The 21,019-nt window shown below is 41.5% G+C and overlaps 1 protein-coding gene across 4 annotated transcripts in view; it reads left to right on the forward strand.

Annotated features, from left to right (window-relative positions):
• The window catches only part of ctif (CBP80/20-dependent translation initiation factor), a 395,289-nt gene that overhangs the window by 235,575 nt on the left and 138,695 nt on the right, over window positions 1-21,019 (forward strand). For all 4 annotated transcript variants that reach the window (XR_010974913.1, XM_068030259.1, XM_068030279.1 and 1 more), the window contains exon 7: window positions 4,827-4,903. Coding sequence is in view for 3 of the 4 variants with exons in the window: in XM_068030259.1 (XP_067886360.1) it covers window positions 4,827-4,903 (77 nt within the window). In the remaining variant the exon portion in view is untranslated. The remainder of the gene's footprint in view (window positions 1-4,826; window positions 4,904-21,019) is intronic.

The raw sequence follows: 21,019 nt of genomic DNA on the forward strand, positions 1-21,019 counted from the left end.
GCAGTAATTGGCTGGTTTGGACATGTCCTGCTTTTTGTGTACAGGACATACCTGGGCAATTTTCCTCATTGCCAGGTAGATGCCAGTGTTGCAGCTGTACTGGAACAGCTTGTCTAGGGGTGCGGCAAGTTCTGGAGCACAGGTCTTCAGTACTATTGCCGAAATATTGTCAGGGCACATAGCCTTTGCAGTGTCCAGTGCCTTCAGTCGTTTCTTGATATCGTGGAGTGAATCGAATTGGCTGAAGTCTGGCATCTGTGATGCTGGGGACTTCAGGAGGAGGCTGAGATGGATCATCAACCCGGCATTTCTGGCTGAAGATTGTTGCAAATGCTTCAGCCTTATCTTTCGCACCGATGTGCTGGGCTCCACCATCATTGAGGATGGGGATATTTGTGGAGCCACCTCCTCCAGTTAGTTGTTTAATTCTCCACCACCATTCATGGCTGGATGTGGTAGGACTGCAGAGCTTAGGTCTGATCCATTGGTTATGGGATCGCTTAGCTCTGTCTATCGCATGCTGCTTATGCAGTTTGGCACCCAAGTAGTCCTGTGTTGTAGCTTCACCAGGTTGACACCTCATTTTCAGGTATGCCTGGTGCTGCTCCTGGCATGCCCTCCTGCACTGTTCATTGAACCAGGGTTGGTCTCCTGGCTTGGTGGTAATGGTAGAGTGGGGGATATGCCGAGCCATGAGGTTACAGATTGTGGTTGAGTACAATTCTGCTGCTGCTGATGGCCCACAGTGCCTCATGGATGCCCAGTTTTGCATTGCTAGATCTGTTCGAAATCTATCTCATTTAGCACGGAGGGAGAAGCAAAGTTAATGTTTCAAGTCTGTGACCTTTCATCAGAACTCTGATGAAAGATGGAATTCAATGTTAGTTCATGTTAAGTTGTACATTTTGATTAGAAATAAAGTAATACTTTGTGCATGGACTGGATGGGGATTCAGATTTACAGGAGGTTAAAAGTAGCACTTCAAGTGAGTAAGGTCATAAATAGTGAATGGAATACTGTATTTTATGGAAGATAAAAGGCAAGAAATAATGGTGAATCCATATAAAATCTTAAAAGGAGTACAGTCGGAATATTGTGCACATTTTTGGGCTGCATACTATTTAGGAAGAAAGTGGAGTTAATTAAAAGGGTAAAACACACATTCACTAGGATTCTGCCTGGTATGAGGAAATACAAACCCAAAGGAAGACTTGAGAGTTTGTAGCTATATTACAACAGGGAAGATTAAGGGGTGATTTGATAGAGGTGTTTAAAAATTATAGAGGGATGAGAGAGAGTGGATAGAAAAGGACTGTTTCTAGTGGTTGAGGGATCTGGAATGAGGGGACTTGGATATAAAATCTAACAGAGGTGAGTTAGGACAGAGAGCTAGAAAAAAGTTTTTTTTTAATATAGAAGATTTTGTGGTTGCAGATTGAGTTGGCGACTGAAGCAGAGACCATGTCAACATTTAAGAATTGATTATAGAGGCGGTTGAGTGAAAGGGGAATATAGAAACAGTATGCTCATAGGATTAGTGCAACTACTCACGTAGAGAATAATTATCAAAATGGACTGGTTAGGTCAAATGGTCTGTCTTACTGTTGTAATTTTCATATAATTTTATGTATATCTTGCCTTGAGATCCTTGGATATGAACCATCAGGTTCCAGTGATTTGTCTAAATTTTGACTAAATTATTTAATCCATTTCTTTTTGAATATTAAATCCACTAACTTTTCTGAACATACCTCAAATGATCCTACAATTCCAATATCCACCTGCTCTGAGGCACTTTATTTAGTATCTCCACCATACCTATACTTTCCACTACAGGCTTGCCTCCTTCATTGAATGGATGAATCAGTAGTAGTGAACTGTTGATGATTTTAATAAACAGAAGATTGTCACAGGAAGGGAAGACTTGAGGGAGGTGAGCAATTCTGCAGTTTTGAGATCCTGGGGGAAAAAAACAGATTTAAGAGTGCAGTGATCTTCAACACAGTGAAGATGCAGTAGGAAGAAGAACAACATGTAGGATGATGTATGTGGGAAAATGTTCTCAAAAAGCAGCTGCTGTAGAGGCTAGTGAATTGGACTGAGCTGTGTGTGAAACCCTGGATAGTCAGGCATTCGCTGAAATATAGATTATGTGTCCACGTGTGCAGCTTGGATTAGCAATGGCTGTTTATCTAGAAGCCAACATTGTATAAACAGGAATAGATGGTAGGAAGTTGCTTGGCAGTGAAGAGCGCTGGGCTCCAATATTGTAGCAAACTTGCTGAGCTCAGACTATGTTACTGGCCCTCCTCCTCCAAGCCACTGCCTCGACCAATTTCTCACCCAAGTGGTTGTTTTTGACCTGTGAGCCCTGACAGTGTGTTTGCAGGTTATTCACTATGGAGGAGTATCACTGCTGAGCCTTCTGCTGTGTTGAACCAACATCCATATACATATCCCTTCAAGCAGGAATCGTTGGATTATTGTTATCAGTAACTGGTATCTGGTTTCCCTTTACCAGCCCAGGGAATTTTATATTTCCTTATGTGGCTTAGTGTCAAATTTTGTTTGATAATGCCTGCATTAAAGGAGATATATAAATACAAGCTGCTGTTGTTGTTATATCCATTGAGCCATCAGGGAGCCGATACATGTGTTTATTTTAGTGTAACAGTTTAATTCCTGCAAATGTATAATTCTACTGGAGTAGGGTTGCATTTTCCCTTTTCTTCTCCTCCCTTAGCCATGCTCGTATAATCCAAAGTAGCTAAATTATAGTGGCTTCAACCACAGTCTGAGCAGCTTACCCATCGACACACCCTTTCAGCTGCATTGATGTCTAGCCTGGGAGAAAATTAAGATGTTCAAACTCTCAAAACTGAGTGAGGAATTTTATAGTATGGTCTGTTATGATGGAACTGTTCCCTTAAATTTTGTTTCGAAGCATTTAAGGGAAAGCTAGGTAAATACATAAGGTTAGATGAAGTATGGTGGAGGAGGCTCATGTGGAGCATAAACACGGAATGACCGGTTGGGTCAAATGAGCTGTTTCTGTGCTGTAGATTCTATGCAATTTTATGGAAAAAGCTCATTCTAGATACCAAGTTATGACCTGGTATCAAAGTGCTACTGCATTATAACACAGGAACGCACTGCAAGCTTTAAAGGAACCTTCCAAGAAAGCTCATAATACAGAGAACAAGGTGAAATTATTAACTTGGTAGCGTTCGGAAGGAAATATTTTGCAGACATACTTCCTCGAATTGTTCAGCGTTGGTTCTGCAGCATGTGAATTGTCTTCATAGGTTTTTCTCTTGATATTAATGTAATCTAGGCTGCAGAATACAAGTCTGAAGAAGTTTGGGAATCGTGACCTTGTTTCCATACAATCAAGAGCGTCCGTTTTAATGTCGCTTTCTTTGCCAGTGCATACAAGTCCCCTTGCATGTCGAACAGAAGACTGTTGCCTTGCTTCCTGAAATGGCAGCTTTGATGGGGACTTAAGAATTTAAGAAATAGGAGCAAAAGTAGGCCACAGGGACCCTCGAGCCTGCTCCGCAATTCAATGGGATCATGGCTAATCTTTGACCACGACTTCATTTTCCAGCCCAATCCCCATTTTCCTTAGAGTACAAAAATGAATATATCCAATGACTGAGCATCCACAGCCCTCTGGAGTAGAAAATTCCATAGAAGGGGAAATTGATGCTTAACTTGTTCTTCTAGTTTTGAAGTTTGAGGCAGTATAGACTTAATGGGTGAGGGTCCACAGCACAAAACTGCTGAGGATTTGGCACTGAACCAGACATTGCATGCACACAAGTCACCATGTGACTTCACGTGAGAATTGGAACCATTACACTGATCTAGGGCAATACTCTTTTGAGGTTAAGATTTAGTCATTTTATTCACCCAGAGTGACTTCAATATTTGCCAGTAATATTACAGGCTGCATCTGCCTCTCAATACAGAAGTGTATTACTTGCAGTAATCTATAAGTATTTAAGCTCAACCTTACTTTCTCCATTTCATCTTTTCTCGTTATATAGAGCTGTATTTGCATGTTGTTTCTTCCCTGAACAACATATCATGTGTTTTAGAGGTGTTGTTATATAATCCATACAGAACTCTGACCTGAGAGTATCAATGGGTAGTGTGGAGGGAGCATTAACCGATATCTAACCCATGTGGTACACAAACCTCTGGTACAGGCATGATATGCCTAATGGCCTCAGTCTATGCTGTATCATTCTATGAACTTGGAAGTATCAATGGAATAGTTTAGATGGAGCTTGAGTCTGCATCTAACCATCCTGTACAATGCCTTGGAACAACAAATGTGTCGATGTAAGAAAAAAGCTTAAGGTAGCATCTAACCTATGCTGTACATGTCCTGGCAAGATAGTGGGGTTACTCAATGGAGTGGTGTAAAATGAACTTTACTATACTTTACCTGGAGTGTTGATTGGGCACAGCTCTGCATCTCACCTGTGCTGTACCGGACCTCTGAGCACTCAATGCTGACACTGGATGGTAAAAGTGTTTCTTTCCCAGCACTGACATTATAAGCTTGACAACTTTGTTTTTTGCTGATTGAACTGACCTAAGTCAGTTGCTCTCCAGTGCCTAAAGTTGAAGGGTTGGTATTTTGGGAAGGCTCCAGAGACTTGACTAGTTGCCCTTCACCTTAACCCAATATGAGTCAGCACTTTCAGGAGCAAGTAAAATATTTCTGGGTCAGGCGACATTAGCTTTCATGCAGTTACAGTCTCTATTTACTCTCTGCACACAGCCTTTTAACAAGCAGCCTGTTTGGTTTCTTCCAGGTCTATCAGCCGTTGTCTAATGAAGCTGAAATTGCACAGACTAAAAAGTTATTCCGGAGGCGACGGAATGACCGGAGGTGAGTCTTATGCTGCTGGCCGTCATGGTAGCCTGTGCTGGGTTAGAATCTCACTCAGCTTGTAGGTTTGACAGTTTTAGTTGTCCAATTTTTTTTTTAAAACCCTTAAGTGGAACAAATTCCAAAGCAATGCCATGTACATTATCCCCAATAAAAATAAAAAAAAGTTAGCCTTTTATTAAACATCATCTGCTGATACTGATTGGCATATCAAATATTTTGCAGTGGTTTGTTTTCCCCACATATAGTTTTTTTTTTACTTTATACCATTTTTATGGTGATTTTTGATTTGTGCTCAACAATGGGAAGGGTTTTAGTGCAGAGGAATTGAGCACCATCCATTTTAGGAAACTAGTAAGTCATATGCCCCAACAGTGTTCCTAAGAACTGGGCTGAGACTGTCTGAACCTAATTCATGTAGGATCCATGCAGCAGGATGAGGAGGCCCATGGCGCCACAATAGCTGAAGAGGAGAAGGAGAAAATGGAAGAAACAGCAAGCACCTACTTCCAGTCATTCCCACATCTGGCCCCTGTACAAGATGGAGCTTTTATTTTGTAACTTACTTAATTATTTTCTTTCCCCTCCAGTAATCTTGCTGCAATGCACCATCACTGGTGGAGAGGGTAGTCTGTGCACCTGCTCCTAGGCCTCTTCCAATACTGGTCTGAAACCAGCAGCTGGAAGGTGGGTGAGGGGGTTCTTGGGGTGACTTCCTCTGATTTGTTCCTCCTCTATTCCTCTGTAGGAAGTGTCCCTGGCCTCCATGTTGTGCCTCTCCTTGGTAGTGATCACATCACAAGAGATGAACGACCCTCCATACTACCATTCCATGTTGTGCACCTCAGTAAAAACAAATTTTTGTAGAAGAGCTCAAGCCTTGCCCACAGTTGGAAATATTCCCACTTTCTTTCCATATGCTCCCATCTGCTGCTGATCTGAAATCTAGTCACAGTTCAATCGCTTCAGTGATCTGTTTAACTGTCAAACTTGCAAGAGGTGATGGTGCAGAGTATTTGGATCTCTCCAACATGCTGAGACACTAACAGGTACAACTTTCAGCAAAAATTGCTTTGCATCACCTCTGTAGCTTGGAGCTGTTGGTCAACCTGTTTCCTTTCCCTATCTTTCATCACACATCAGATTCCCCTTTGTCACATTAACCAAGTTTACATGTTTTGTAATTTCATTATTGTAGTACTTCAGGAATTCTGGTGATCTGGTTAACTGTTGTGGACAGGTGCATTTTACTTTGTTGACTGGTTTTGGCTAGATTTGTTGTTAAGTGCTTCACTGCAAGGAATAGGATTTTGTATGTTATTTTTCATTGAACACATCATTCTGTGGTTGCAATTCATTTTTTGAAAATTACGGCAGCTCTGTCTTTGCTTCTGTCGGCAGTTTGCATTGTGCAACTGGGACTTGTGGCTGGCAGCTGTGAACAAACAAAAAGGTGCTGAGCTCTACTCCTTAATTTTGATGAGGCTCAACAGTGACTTCGGCCCAGCACACCAGCCCTTGCAAAATGGTAATCTACTGTTAACTGTGGAGTAGCCATTTAGAACAGGATCATTTCTCACTAAATTTTTTATTATTAAGGGGGGTGCAGGGGAGGTTGAAGAATGTTACAAGCAAGCTGAGTCAGAAGCTGTTGGAGATGTTGTGGTGGGTGGAAGGGCATAAATACTTGATGTTGAAAGCATTTCCCCATAGTAATCTTCTTCCTGTTACTTTGTGCATAATGTTGTTGCCCATTATTCCTCTTTTTGTTTGTTCTACACACAATTAGATGGTGGTGTTCTATGTATGTATTCCACCTGGGTTTTAGGAAAAAAAACATTAACTCTTAGTTTTAAGCCAAACCACAAGGCTTCCCTTTGGCAGTTTCTGGACAAGTACTATTGAGTTTTCAAAAATTTGCAAAATGGAACAAGTGACAGGGGAAGAAGCAAATGCAAATTTAGTTCATTCATTTAAAGACTCCTGTAACTTGTTCATGTGTTATGACCTCAGTGAGACCATTAACATTAAAAATAAGATATGAACCTCCAGCCCAATCTAAAGAATTACACAAGATTTTGCATTGTAAGTCTTATTATAACAACTAAACTGAAGGAAATCCCCACAAACTAAATAGTACTTTGGAAGTAGCTGATATCCCAAAGTACAATGAAAGGTATTTACTTATTAAAATACTTGGAAACCGCACACCACGCTTATATGTTACATAGTGCATTTGATGGCAAAATCTTTGCAGTTAAAAGTCCCAACCTCCTCCCAGTTGCAGTGGGTTGGATCTCCCAGACCTTTTCAAAATCAATGTCTTCTTTGCTCACTTCTCCAAGCACTTCCGACCTGGACGTCCACGAATGAGGCGATTCCTGGTGATCTTATTGGTCTTTTACTTCTCTACAAACTTCAACTTTCAAAACAGGTTCAAGTCTTCACAGCCTTTCATTGTATCAGGTTTCCAAGAGCAGGCTTTCCTTCTATCTCTCTCTCTCTCTCTCTCTCTGTCTCTCGGCTGCTGCTGCTGGTTGTCTTCCTTTCTTACAGTCTGCTCTGAGGCTGCCACCACTGTTCTTCTGTACAAGCTGTCTGCCTTCAGAACATCTGTTAAGTTTATCTGGAACCAAACATCAGTAGCTAATTGTCCTTTTCCAAATGCAACGTCCAGAAGTCAGGTTCCATAGAGCCACCTCAGCCTTCATTTGTTTCCAGGTGTTAACAGCTGCTTGATACACTTCCATCCTTAGAATCACTGACTCCTTGTTTACGATCCAAGGGTGAAACCCATTGTTCTTCAGGTGTTACCCTGGAGTCTCAGTTTTTCAAAAAAAGTCTTTTATCTGTGTTCTCTGTTGTCCTGGCAACCAATATTTCTGTCTTGTCCTTAAGCAGAGTGGCTGTGAGGTCACCTGACTTCTCAGACTCCATCTTAAACATTTAAAAATCACACTTTTTAAAACATAATCATGTTACAAAATCCACTATTCATAACACAAGCAATAAGTCATTCACACTAGTAATCATCATTCCTGTTGAGTTCTCTTTGCATGTATTTTACCTGATTGTTTATAATTTTATTTTTTTAAATGTGCATTTGAGGCTAAACATTCTGCCTTGGAACTAGGAGAATTAATTTGCATGCTCTCCTGTTAAGGAACTTAAAGGCCAATGTACATATACACTTTTGAGTTGATAATAGAGCCATAGACAATATCTATTGTTTTATAATATTTAAAGATATCATTGCCCTTGAGAAAATAAAGATAAGCAATGAAGATAATCCAGACTGTCAGCATTTTCACATTTGTGGAAAGGTTAAGAAAATTAGCCATGGTTTCTTTTGGAAGAGAGATTTCAAGGCTACCACTGAAGATTCAGGTTATGAAAGGAATTGAAAATCATGAGACAGTTAGACAGTTAGATGAAAAGGAAGAATGTGCAGGGTTACAGGTAGAAGGCAGGGGACTGGAACTGAGGGAATTGCTCTTTCAGAGAGCCAGTGCGGACCCGACGGGCCGAATGGCCTCCTGCATTGTAACGATTCTGTGACTATAAGGAAGGCTTGAAATGCAAGGAGAACAAGTAAAAACATTAGGAAGTTAAGAGTAAGAAGTGAAGTCCTGCAAGATTTTTTTTTCTGAAAGCTGAGAGTTGTAGTATAAGTTACCAGAGAAAGCCAGTATGAGCAAATTCAAGTGGCAATTAGATACCCTCCTAGAGAGAGTAGGGATTGAAGGATATGTCGAGGATAAGTCTATCAACAAAAAGGATTGACTTTTCCGGTTCTTAAAAATTCTTATTGTATCTAAATAAATGGCTAAAGGAGCAACGATATTTCATGTGCTCACTTGATCTTATGTTTCAAGGGGTTTAAGGTAGGTCCTTTAACTTCCATGCACTGCTTTTGAATTATTATAGTTGGTGACACTAAAATTCTGTATTGGGGAGGATGAGTGATAGGCCCAATCACTGCAGCACAAACAACATTATTTCATGACTAACACTGCTGCCACCTGTGCTATAGGCTCGGCTGTTTGCAACTGTCCTTCCTGGAATATATTGCAAATAAACAAATGTTTCTCCTCTGCTGCTGAAATCTCTGCCTTCCAGACTCTGTGCTGTTGGCATAACATTTTTCTTTACAAATTCTTTTAATATCTTATGGCTGGGTGACCTACTAACTTCTTGAACCATCAGTCGTATCTATTCTTTTTGGGAACCTGTGTAGCATTATGAAGAAAACTGAAAAATTAATGAGGTTTCAAATTCAGATATGATAGTCATGTAGACTTGATGATTACTTTAGTGGCTGCATAACATAACACTTCCTAGTGCATCATGGAGAATCACTCTGTGTACCTTGAGTCTACCCTCTGGACAGTAATTCATCCCATGATGTGTGTCAGTTGGCATGCTCAGTTGAAATATTTGATGGTATTGTTGATGGACTTCCTGTGACTGGTCTATTTTAGGAATGGATTAGGGAATTGCCATCCAGGATTTGTCTCAGTACTTGTCCTAAAGCTAAAGTGAGCTGAAGTGTAACATAATACTTGAGATATGCAGTCACAGCTTGTTTGGCATCTGTACCATACTATTTATAACCCCTGTAAAATACCACACAATGGGTAATAATGTGAGTGGCAATAAGCTATTCCAACTCACCAACTCAAAGATTGAGAAATTCTGAAGGGCTTTAGTGCTGACAGCACCAAGGTTGAAAAGAGCATCAGCAGAAACTCAAGAAAATATGGTTAGATGACATCACAGTTGGATGTTAAAAGTCAGTAGATTGTTTTAAGGGCACAGTAAGCTAGAGTAAGAGACAATATCGACTTCAGCACATTGAGGATGCAGGGAGAGGGCGGGAGGAGATCATGTAGTATATCTGGAGTACATTTGGAGTTTAGGAGCGACAAGAAAAAAAGGTTGAGAGAAACAGCGATCATAAACCTGTTAATTAAAATAGCAAGAAAGCTTTCCATGGAGAAGGGAGTTAGAGGCTGGAAGGAACTAAAAAACACACATCAGGCTACAATTACAATTCAACAACAAAAATGTGCATTTATGTAGTAGCTTTTAATGTAATAAAATGTTCCAGTGCACTTCACAGGAATGTTATGAGAAAAAAAATGACATTGAGCCACAAAAGGAGATATTAGGGCAGGTAAACAAAAGCTCGGTCAAAGAAATAGATTTTAAGGAGGATAGGGAGGAAATTCCAGAACTTAGGGCAACAACTGAAGGTACATCTGCCACTTGTGGAGCGAAGGAAATTGGGGATGTACAAGGGGCAGAATTGAAGGAACACCAAGATATCTGAGGGCTGTAAAGCTGGATAAAGTTAGAGATATGGAGGGGCAAGGCTGTGGAGGAATTTGAACACAGGATGAGAATTTTAAATTCAAGGCATTGCAGGACCAGTGGCCAATGTAGGTCAGTGAACACAGGGTGAACAGGATTTGGTGCAATTTATGATACGGGCAACAGAGTTTTGGATGAACTCAATGAAATCTTAAGTTTATTAAAAAAAAACACTTTGTGCTAGGAAGCACTCGAACATGACTGAGGTTAACAGAGAAGAGTTTACTTAGAACAGCAAGAATCTGAAATGACTGGGGCCAAGGTGAAGAAAAGGAAGTAACTTAAGATAGGTTTTAATCCTACCTCAACTCGTTGGAAATCAGAGGGGCAGGATGCCAGGTAACGTACCTACCGCAGCATACATGGATTCCACTGACTTCAGTTTTCTGAACAGGCAGAAGAACTACCCCAGCCCTGGGCTACCCATGACTTGTCATCTTACCAGCAAAATCACCTGGACCTCACAACAAGGACTTGTATTTATATAGTGCCTTTAAAGTAGTAAAGTGTCCCAAGGCACTTCACAGGAGCATTATCGAACAAAATTTTGCACAGAGTCACTTAAGGAGATTTTTCTTTTAGCTGTCACAGTGTTATATTCACTGAAAATACTTGGTGTGAAGCTGTTGTTAAGAAGACTAATCATGTGCCGGATGCATTTCCAGAGCTTTCAACTATAATTTCAAACAAACTGCATTTGTTGTAGTGCGTGAAGTTTTGGATACGCAAGCTGGAATAAGATTTTGATCTATTGTACAGAGTTCAGAAATGATGTTTCTAATACTTGAAGCTCATGGTTGTGAACAAGGCCCTAGATCTGAAATTGTTTTAATTGGAGAAACCAATGAAATTTTTAAAAAATAAATTTGAAGAATGGATATCATAGCTGCAATTAAATAAATAAACTTGAACTGTAAGCACAGAAGCAAAGGAAACGATTATAAAACAGCAAGGCTCGAAGAATTTTTCCCTAGAAGTTGTAGAAATGTGTAATACATTCTTGGTTAAAGCAGTTAACTCCAACAATTAATACTTGGAACAGCTGTATGAGTTCTGATCTGATTAAGCACCTTGGGGTATTTAACTATGTTAAAGATGTTACATAAATGAAATCTTTTATTGTTGTTGGTTAGGAACAGAATTGAGGACATAATATTCCTTAGCGAGATCTGTAGAGTAGATGAGGGACAAATCAAAGAATATGGACGTGGCTATACTTTCTTCTGGAAAGGGAAATCACAGGAAGAACGCCGATTTCATGGAGTCGTCTTTGCCATCAAAAATGAACTCATGAAGAGAATCTACAAACCCCCTGTTGGGATCAATGAGCATCTTATGACACTCAATCTTAAGCTCAAAGGCAGTCAATCTGCCACCTTCATCACTTCTTATGCACCTACCTTGGACAGTAGCACAGTGGTAATGTTACTGGATGAACGCTTCAGAGTCACGAGTTCAAATCCCACCAAGGCAGCTGGGGGAATTTAAATTCTAATTAATAAATCTGGAATAAAATGCTAGTCTTAATAGTCATGAAACAACCGGATTGTTGTTAAAAACCCATCTGGTTCACTAATGTCCTTTAGGGAAGGAAATTTGCTGTCCTTACCCCTGATTCACAACAATGTGGTTAACTCTTAACTGTCCTCTGAAATGGCATAGCAAGCCACTCAGTTGATTCAAATCACAGCAGACTAAAGTACTGTGAGTGTACGTATACCGTATGGACTACAATAAAAGCAAAATACTGTGGAAGCTGGAAATCTGAAATAAAAACAAGAAATGCTGGAAATACTCAGCAGGTCTGGCAGCATCTGTGGCGAGAGAAGCAGAGTTAACGTTTCGGGTCAGTGACCCTTCTTCGGAAAGTTCCGAAGACGAGTCACTGACCCGAAATGTTAACTCTGCTTCTCTCTCCACAGATGCTGCCAGACCTGCTGAGTATTTCCAGCATTTCTTGTTTTTATTCCATATGGACTATAGCAGTTCTAGAAGGTAGCTCAGTACCGCCTTCTCAGGGGCAATTAGAGATGAGCAATAAATTTCTCTATGTGAGCATTACTCGCAAGCCCAGGAACAAATTTTAAAAAACTGTTGGCAAAGTCCCAGCTCGGGTACTTCTTAATCGTCTCTTGCCAGTTGCAGAGGAGGTCCTTCCTGAGTCCCATTGCAACTTCCGATCTGCCAGAGGAACAATCAACGTGTGACTTTCTTCGATCCTACAAGAGCCCTCGACTCGGTCAATCAAACTGCCCTTTGGCAGGTACTACAGCAATATGGATGCTCAGTTCACAAACATCATCCGTCTTTTACATGACAATATACAAATAACAATGGCTCCCTGACAGACCCCTTCCCTGTCAAACAGGTGTCAAACAGGGTTGTATCATTGCACCAACGCTATTCTCAATCTTGCAGCAATGCTGCAGCATACTATTGGCAGGCTCTGCCCTGGTGTCATAACTTATCACACTGACAGTAAACTCTTCAACCTCAGTCAGCTAAAGCCAAAATCAAGATCACAACCACTTCTGTAATCGAACTATAGTATGCTGACGACGCACATGTTAGGGCTCACTCTGAAGAAGAAGTATTCACCAAAGCCTATGTAGAGCATGGGACTGAACACCAGTAAGACCAAAGTCCTCTACAAGCCCACACCAAATATATCAAATCCAACGTCTTCAATTGAGATTCATGATGAAATGTTGGAAAATGTCCCTCACTTCCCATATGTTGGAAGCTATTTATCCCAAAAAGCTGACATTGATGAAAAGGTACACCACTGAATCCATTGTGCTAGCTCAACCTATGGCAAACTACGTCCTCGAGTATTCGAGAATCGTGGTATCAGACCAAATACTAATCTCAATATCTATCGGGCAGTAGTTCTCTCCATGCTTCTCTATAGTACTGAAGCTTAGACAGCCTAGATGCCATATCAAGGCCTTAAAACAACATCATAAACACTGTCTTAGCAGGATCTTGCAAATCATTTGGGAGGACAGAAGAACAAACATGAGCGTTGTCCAAGACACAGACATGCCAAGTATAGAGGCCATCATAATCTCACATGAGCTGAGATGGATGGAACTTGTCATCAGAATGTGCAACTCAACTACCCAAACAAGTGCTCGATTCAGACCTGTGCCAGGGAGCCTGTTCATAGGGGAGCCAATGGAAAGGTTTCAAAGACAATCTCAAAGCTTCCACGAAGGTCTGCTGTATTAACATCAACTCATGGGAAGCAGATTCCCAATCATGACCAAAATGGTGATCCATCATCAAAAATGGTTATCAAGACCTTCCAATCAACAAGAGCAGTCACTAAGGGGGAACGGCAAAAGAGATGGAAAGAGAGCATTGCTGTTCGAGCCAACAATCTGCCATCAGCTCTGCCAGCCAACAACTGATGTCCTCACTGTGGGAGAGTCTGCAAGGCTAGGACGGGTCTCATAAGCTATCTGCAGACCCACAGCCAACACTGACATCCCACTTCCACCCAGCCATCCACAAAATGAATCATCCTTGACACGAGGGGTTGCCGATAATGAGATAAATGAAAGGTTTTATTGTTGTTGGTTAGGAACAGAATTGAGCATTCTAGATGTCAGTGCAGATGGAGGTAGAGAAATTTGATAGTTCCAGAGCTGTTGAGACTATAAAAGTGCTGTGTGGGGAAGAAAATGAATCAAGAATTAATAGTGTAGAGATGTGATGGTACAGTGGATTAGATACTAAACTTTCTTTTCTCACGTGGGTTAGAATCCAGGATGAAAATCATCTTTTTGTGTTGGCTGTAAACGGCGCTATTAAAAATAGGTTTCAAACCAGTTTCCATTGGCAGCAAACAGATTAGTTTTTCTCCGAGAAATATGAGAAATGGAAAAGTACTACACTGACAAGAAATCAGATTTTGGGAATGAAGACAGAAAATGCTGAAAATACTCAGCAAGTCAGGTAGCATCTGTGGAGAGAAAAAAAAAGAGTTAATGTTTCGGGTCAATGACTTTTCATCGGTCCTAAAAATGTAGAGTCAGTGTTTTTAAACTTTGGCTCCTAAAACTTTATTAAGCAACCCTTTTGGAATTCTGTCAAAATAAAGCTGTTGTTGAGATGCCTTGTAATGACAAGTATATTATGTGAATCAAAAGGGTGGGTGAATTCTAGCAAGTAATGCTGTCCATCCCAATGCCCCTATAAAACTGGAAAGATGCTGCTTCATCTGTGCAAAGAGGACCTTCACCCAGGGCTCAAAATATGGGAAGATTACTGTCTGGCAGTGCAATGCATTGGAACACTAACACACAATGTGCAAATATGGTGGGATGCAAATCCAGTCCCTTTACTTCACCCAAATCCAGATCAGAGCTGCAGTGTTCAAGGGATTTATACCCACTGTTTCCCATAGAGAAAGAGATGGTAAATCAGAGGCAGATGAACAGCCTGCTTGGAGCAGCATTGACATGGCCCTGGGAATAAGTTTAGGATGACCAGGAAGGCACTGGGGAGAATATAGACTTTTTTTTGATGGACTTCATGACTTCATTATTGACCGTTTTCTTTATTCTGCTAATTTTTTCTCAAATCTATTTCCACATTGCTTGATTATCACGATCTGCATGTTATTTACTGCTACATTTTAATAGCTTCTCTAAAAATAGCATTCTATTGAGTTTTTCACCTTGATGTTTTTCCTTTTACAGCAGTCAATGTTTCTATATGATATTTATTACTTTTTTTATTTGGAGGATTGCAGAACCAGATTGTAAGAAAACCTGAAGCATCATCTCATTCAATAAATATTCTGAGGAAAGCTGAGCTGATGTCAAGTTTGTCTGTAAGCAGCCAAATGAGGCTGCGTGTTGATATAGTGGGTCATGTAGTAGATGGCCCATGATTTTACACACAGCAAGTACTGAGTTTCAGAAGGACTGTTTTTAGGATGAAGAGGCATGGTGAGGAGCAGCAGCACTCCCCTTCAAGGAAGAAAACTGGAAAGGTCATCAACAGCTTCAATTTTCTGTCACAAACCCTGCAGCAGCTACTTAGAGTTGGTAAAGGTCTGAGAGGAGGGCCTTTGCTTGTTGTTTTTACAGAGAATGCATTGTGTTTTGGGGAACATTGAGAACGTGAAATGCAAGACTGAAAAATTATTTTTTTAAATCGACGAATCCTCAAATTTCCCTGGGTTCAAACAGCTATCTAACCCAGGGAGACACCCTCCAACCACGGTTGAAAATGATGTTCTAGGTTCCCTTTACAGCTACATTTTCTGTAGGTTCCTGCTTCGGAGTTTGGTGTTTAGCAAATCCCTTTCTGTGCCCAAGTCGTAATCATAAATATTTACGGCACAGAAGCAGGCCATTGTGTTTGTGCTGTTTCATGGCTGGATCAATCCTGAACTAAGTCTACAGCCCTGCTTTCTCCTCATAGCCCTATGTCTTCCTCTGCTTCAAATATTTATCCAATTTTCTCTTAATACATGCAGTGGTCTCCGTGATAACGTATTCCATGATCCAGCAGCTCTCTGAGTAAAGATATTACTCTTAAGCTTTCACCTCACCCTCTTTGTGACAATTGTAAATTGATAACGCCATGTTAGTCATTTCTCAAATGATATAGTGTTTATCCCCATCCACTTTAATCAAAAGCCTACATAATTTTAAAATAATATTCCATTAAATCTCCACTTCACTTTCTCTGCCCCAGTACTCTTGGATTTCAATTCTCTCCTCATCCTACTTACTCACCCTGGTGTATCTATGCTACACATTAAAGAGAATTATATAACATGTCCAACAGAGAAACAGGTCACACAGCCCATTTGCTGCAGCTCAATTTTTATACTCCTGCTCTAATTATCTCTTCCTACCTGCTCTGTCTCCTTCAAGACTCTGCTTCATCATGTACGCATTAAGTTTTTCATTAAATGCATTAGTATTACCTGCTCAACCACTCCATGTGGCAGAAAATATCTATTTTCACCACTCTCTGTAAATAAATTTCTCCTAAATTCTCCATCTATTTGTTCAGCACAACCAACGGATCAAATCTAAGCTCTGCAGTCCTGCCACATTCAGTCGTGAAAGGCAATGGATAATTAATCAACTTACAGGAGGATGAAGCTCCACAAATATCCCCATCCTCAATGATGGGGGAGCCCAGCACATCAGTGCAAGAGGCAAGGCTGAAGCATTTTCAGTCATCTTCAGCCAGTAGTGTCGAGTGGTTAATCCATCTCGGCCTCCTCCTGAGGTCCCTAGCATCACAGATGTCAGTCTTCAGCCAATTTGATTCACTCTGCATGAAATCAGAAAACAGCTGAAGGCACTGGATACTGCAAAGGCTATGGGTCCTGATAACATTCCGGCAGTAGTACTGAAGACTTGTGCTCTAGAACTGGCCGTGCCCCTAACTAAGCTGTTCCAGTACAGCTGCAACACTGGCGTCTACCCTGCAATGTGACCTCATTACAGCCTTGGTCCAAACATGGACAAAAGAGTGAATTCAAGAGGTGAGGTGAGTGACTGCCCTTGACATCAAGGCAGCATTTGACCGAGGGTGGCATTAAGGAGCCCTAGCAAAACTGGAGTCAATGGGAATCAGGGGAAAAATGCTCCACTGGTTGGAGTCATACTTAGCGCAAAGAAAGATGGTTGTGGTTGTTGGAGGTCAATCATCGAAGACCCAGAACATCACTGCAGGAGTTCCTCAGGGTAGTGTCCTAGGCCCAACCATCTTCAGCTGCTTCATCAATGATGTTCCCTCCATCGTAAGGTCAGAAGTGCGGATATTTGCTGATGATTGCACAATGTTCAGCACCATTCACGACTCCATAGATACTGAAGCACTCCATATCCATATGCAGCAAGACCTGGACAACATTCAGGCTTGGGTTGATAAGTGGCAAGTTACATTTACACCACACAAGTGCCAGGCAATGACCATCTCCAAAAAGAGAGAAACCAATCATCTCCCCTTGATATTGAATGGCATTACCATCGCTGAATCTCCCACGATCAACATCCTGGGAGTTACCATTGACCAGAAACTGAACTGGACCAGCCATAAAAATACTGTGGCTACAAGAGAAGGTCAGAGGCTGAGAATTTTGTGGCGAGTAACTCAGCTCCTGACTCCCCAAAGCCTGTCCACCATCTACAAGGCACAAGTCAGGAGTGCGATGGAATATTGTCCACTTGCCTGGATGGGTGCAGCTCCAACAACACTCAAGAAGGTCGACACCATTCAGGGCAAAGCAGCCCGCTTGATTGGCACCTCATCTACCACCTTCAACATTCACTCCCTCTACCACCTGTGCACAGTGGCAGCTGTGTGTACCATCTACAAGATGCACTGCAGCAACTCACCAAGGCTCCTTTGACAGCACCTTCCAAAACTGCGATCTCTACCACCTTGAAGAACCAGGGCAACAGATACATGGGAACAAGTTCCTTTCCAAGCCACACACCATCCTGCCTTGGAACAATATCGCCGTTCCTTCATTGTCGCTGGGTCAAAATCCTGGAGCTCCCTTCCTAACAGCACTGTGGGTGTACCTACCCCACATGGACTTGCAGCAGTTCAAGAAGGCAGCTCACCACCACCTTCTCAAGGGCAATTAATGATGGGCAATAAATGCTGGCCTGGCCAGCGACACCCACATCCCTTGAAAGAATTTTTTAAAATCTGTTAGTGGCTATCTTATACTTATGCTCCCGTTTTCTTGGCTCAACCACAAGTGAAAACAGATTTTCCAGATCCACTCAATCAGACCCCTTCATAATTTTAAAGACCTCTATCAGTCTTTTTTCTCGAGAAAAGGGCCCCAACCTGCACAATCTTTCCTGATAGTTGTGTACTCTCAATTCTGATGGCAGACTTGTAAATCTTTTCTGCACTTTCTCCAGAGCTTCTTGTCGGATGGAAACTCGAACTGCACACAGTACTCAAACGTGGTCTAACCAAGGTTTTATGTAGATTTAACTTTACATCCATGCTTTTGTAATCTATTCCTCTGGAAGTGAACCCCAGTTCTTTGTTTGCACTTTTATGGTCATATCAATTTGCGTTGCTACTTTTAGCGATTTATGTATCTGTATTCTCTGACCTCTTTTGCTCCTCTGCCCCATTTAATCTCTTGCCTACCAAGGAATATGACCTCTTTATTACTCCTACCCAAATTAATCACAAGATGGCTGGGGAATAAATATCAGCAAACTGTTAACAGAATAGAACTGATATGAAGCAAGGGGCTGGATTTTCCCTCCAGGGCAGGAAACAGGAGTTGGGACTGGTTCAGTCCTGAACCTGCCCCCTGGGGAAACAGTCACTCTTTGGAATTTTGATGGAGGTGCCCCCTTAATGGATACGGAGACAAGTTTCCTGTCAAGGGCAGCAGGCAGGCTCTCAAAGCTGGAGGGCTAATCACAGGCCTTCCAGCTTGGAGGGAACAGCATGCTGAGGTAAATGGTAAGTAACTGAGAGGGCGCTTCAACATGGAGGCGCACTCTCACTAACTTTTTTAAAAGTTGAAATAAAAATCAATCAAACCATCACTTTGTGGGGGTGGGGGGGTGGGGGTGGGAGAAGGAGGGGGAATCTTTCTACAGAGCAGTCTTTGGCTGCACCCAATCCCAGCCTCTGGGCCTGCCTCCTGCAGAACCTCTATCAGATCAGCTTTTATCCTTCTCAACTCAACAGTAAAAACTCTAACCTCTCTCTATAACTGCAGTGTCTCACTATTGGTAACTACCGAGTATACTTATACTGCACCTTTTCCATTACTTTTTTTTAATCTTGGGTTGTCCAAAACCATTGTGTAACTGTGGCTTAACAACTTCAATAATAACTCTTTGCTTTTGTATTCTATGCCTCTAGATATAAAACCATGGAGTCTGTTTGCCATTTTTATGGCTTTATCTACTTGCGCTTCCATATTTAATTACCTCTGTATCTACTGATCCAAGGTTCCTATGCTGCTGTACTCGATTTAAAATCTTACAATTTAATGCACATTTCCTTTTCCTAGTCTTACCTCCAAAATACATTACATTCATATTTTTCTGCAATGATTTGCATCTGGCACCTATCTACTCAGTCTGTCAGATATGTCTTCCTGCAGTCATTCCTAATCTTTGTCATAATTTGCCATGACCTACCCCCCACCAGATTTGCTCACCTCTTTGCTCTTGTACTGTCTGCTTCTATTAATAAAGCCCAGGATACTGTATGCTTTATTAACTGCTCTCTCAACCTGCCCTGCCACATTTGATGACTTATACACATATACATCCAGGTCTCTCTGCTCCTGCACCCACTTTAGAATTGTTCCCTTTATTTTGTATTGTCTCTCCATGTTCTTCCTACCAAAATGAATCACTTCACACTTCTCCACATTGAACTTCATCTGCCACTTGTCTACCCATTCCACCAACTTGTCGATGTCCTTTTGAAGTTCCACACTACCTTCCTCACAGTTCACAATGTTTCCAAGTTTCGTATCATCCGCAAATTTTGAAATTGTGCCATATACGCCAAGATCTAGGTCATTAATATTCGCTAGGTCGAAATCTTGGAACTGCCTTCCTAACAGCACTGTGGATGTACCTACCCCACATGGACTGCAGTGGTTCAAGAAGGCGGCTCACCACCACCTTCTCAAGGGCAATTAGGGATGGGCAATAAATGCTGGCCTAGCCAGTGATGCCCACATCCCATGGATGAATAAAAAAAATGTCAGGAACAGAAGGTCCCAATACTGACCCTTGGGGAATTTCACTACAAGTCACCTTCTAGTCCACAAAACATCCAATAACCACTACTCTGTTTCCAATCACTGAGCCAATTTTGTATCCATGTTGCTACTGTCCCTTTTATTACATGAGCGATAACTTTGCTCACAAGTCATTTGTGCAATATTGTATCAAATGCCTTTTGGAAGTTGCAGTACTGTATCAAATACCCACAGTTGTTAGGAAGGGAGTTCCAGATTTTTATCTCAGAAACTGTGAAGGAATGTCAGTATAGTTCCAAGTTAGGATGGTATGTGGCATGGAGGGGAACTGTTCCCATGCATCTGCTTGTCCATCTAGGTGGTAGGGGTCGCAGGTTTGGAAGGTGCTGTCAGAGGCTTGGTGAGTTGTTGTAATGCATCTTGTAGATGATACACACTGTCTTGCCGGTCCCTTAATCTGTTATCTCCCCGAGCTCTACAACCCTCCGAGTTATCTGTGCTCATCTAATTCTGGCATCTTGAGCATCCTGATTTCTAATTGCTCCACCGTTCTCTGGAATTCCCTCCCTCAACCTTTCTGCCTCTCTACCTCTCTTTTGTCCTTTGAGACACTCACTCAAACCTCTTTGACCATGCTTTTGGCCGTTCGTCCTAATATAGCCTTATGTGGCTCTGTGTTGCATATAACACTCTGTGAAGAGTCTAGGGGTGTTTTATTATGTTAAAGATGCTATATAAATACAAGTTGTTGTTATTGTTGATAGTAGACAACACTTGTTAACTCCGCTCTTTTTTTATTTGCACTCCTACAAAGAAATCTGAACAGTTTCCTAAATGGAAATCTCTGGCAACATTGCTGCTGGGATCCTAGAATCGTTCAGCACAGAATGAGGCTATTCAGCCCATCATGTCTGGGCCAGCTCTTTGACGGAGCTACCCAATTAGTGCCACTTCTCTGCTCTTTCACCATACCCTGTAAAAGTGTACTTTTCAGGTATATATAC

This window comes from Heterodontus francisci, chromosome 1 (assembly GCF_036365525.1).
Source record: "Heterodontus francisci isolate sHetFra1 chromosome 1, sHetFra1.hap1, whole genome shotgun sequence".
In the NCBI taxonomy this organism is placed as follows: domain Eukaryota; kingdom Metazoa; phylum Chordata; class Chondrichthyes; order Heterodontiformes; family Heterodontidae; genus Heterodontus; species Heterodontus francisci.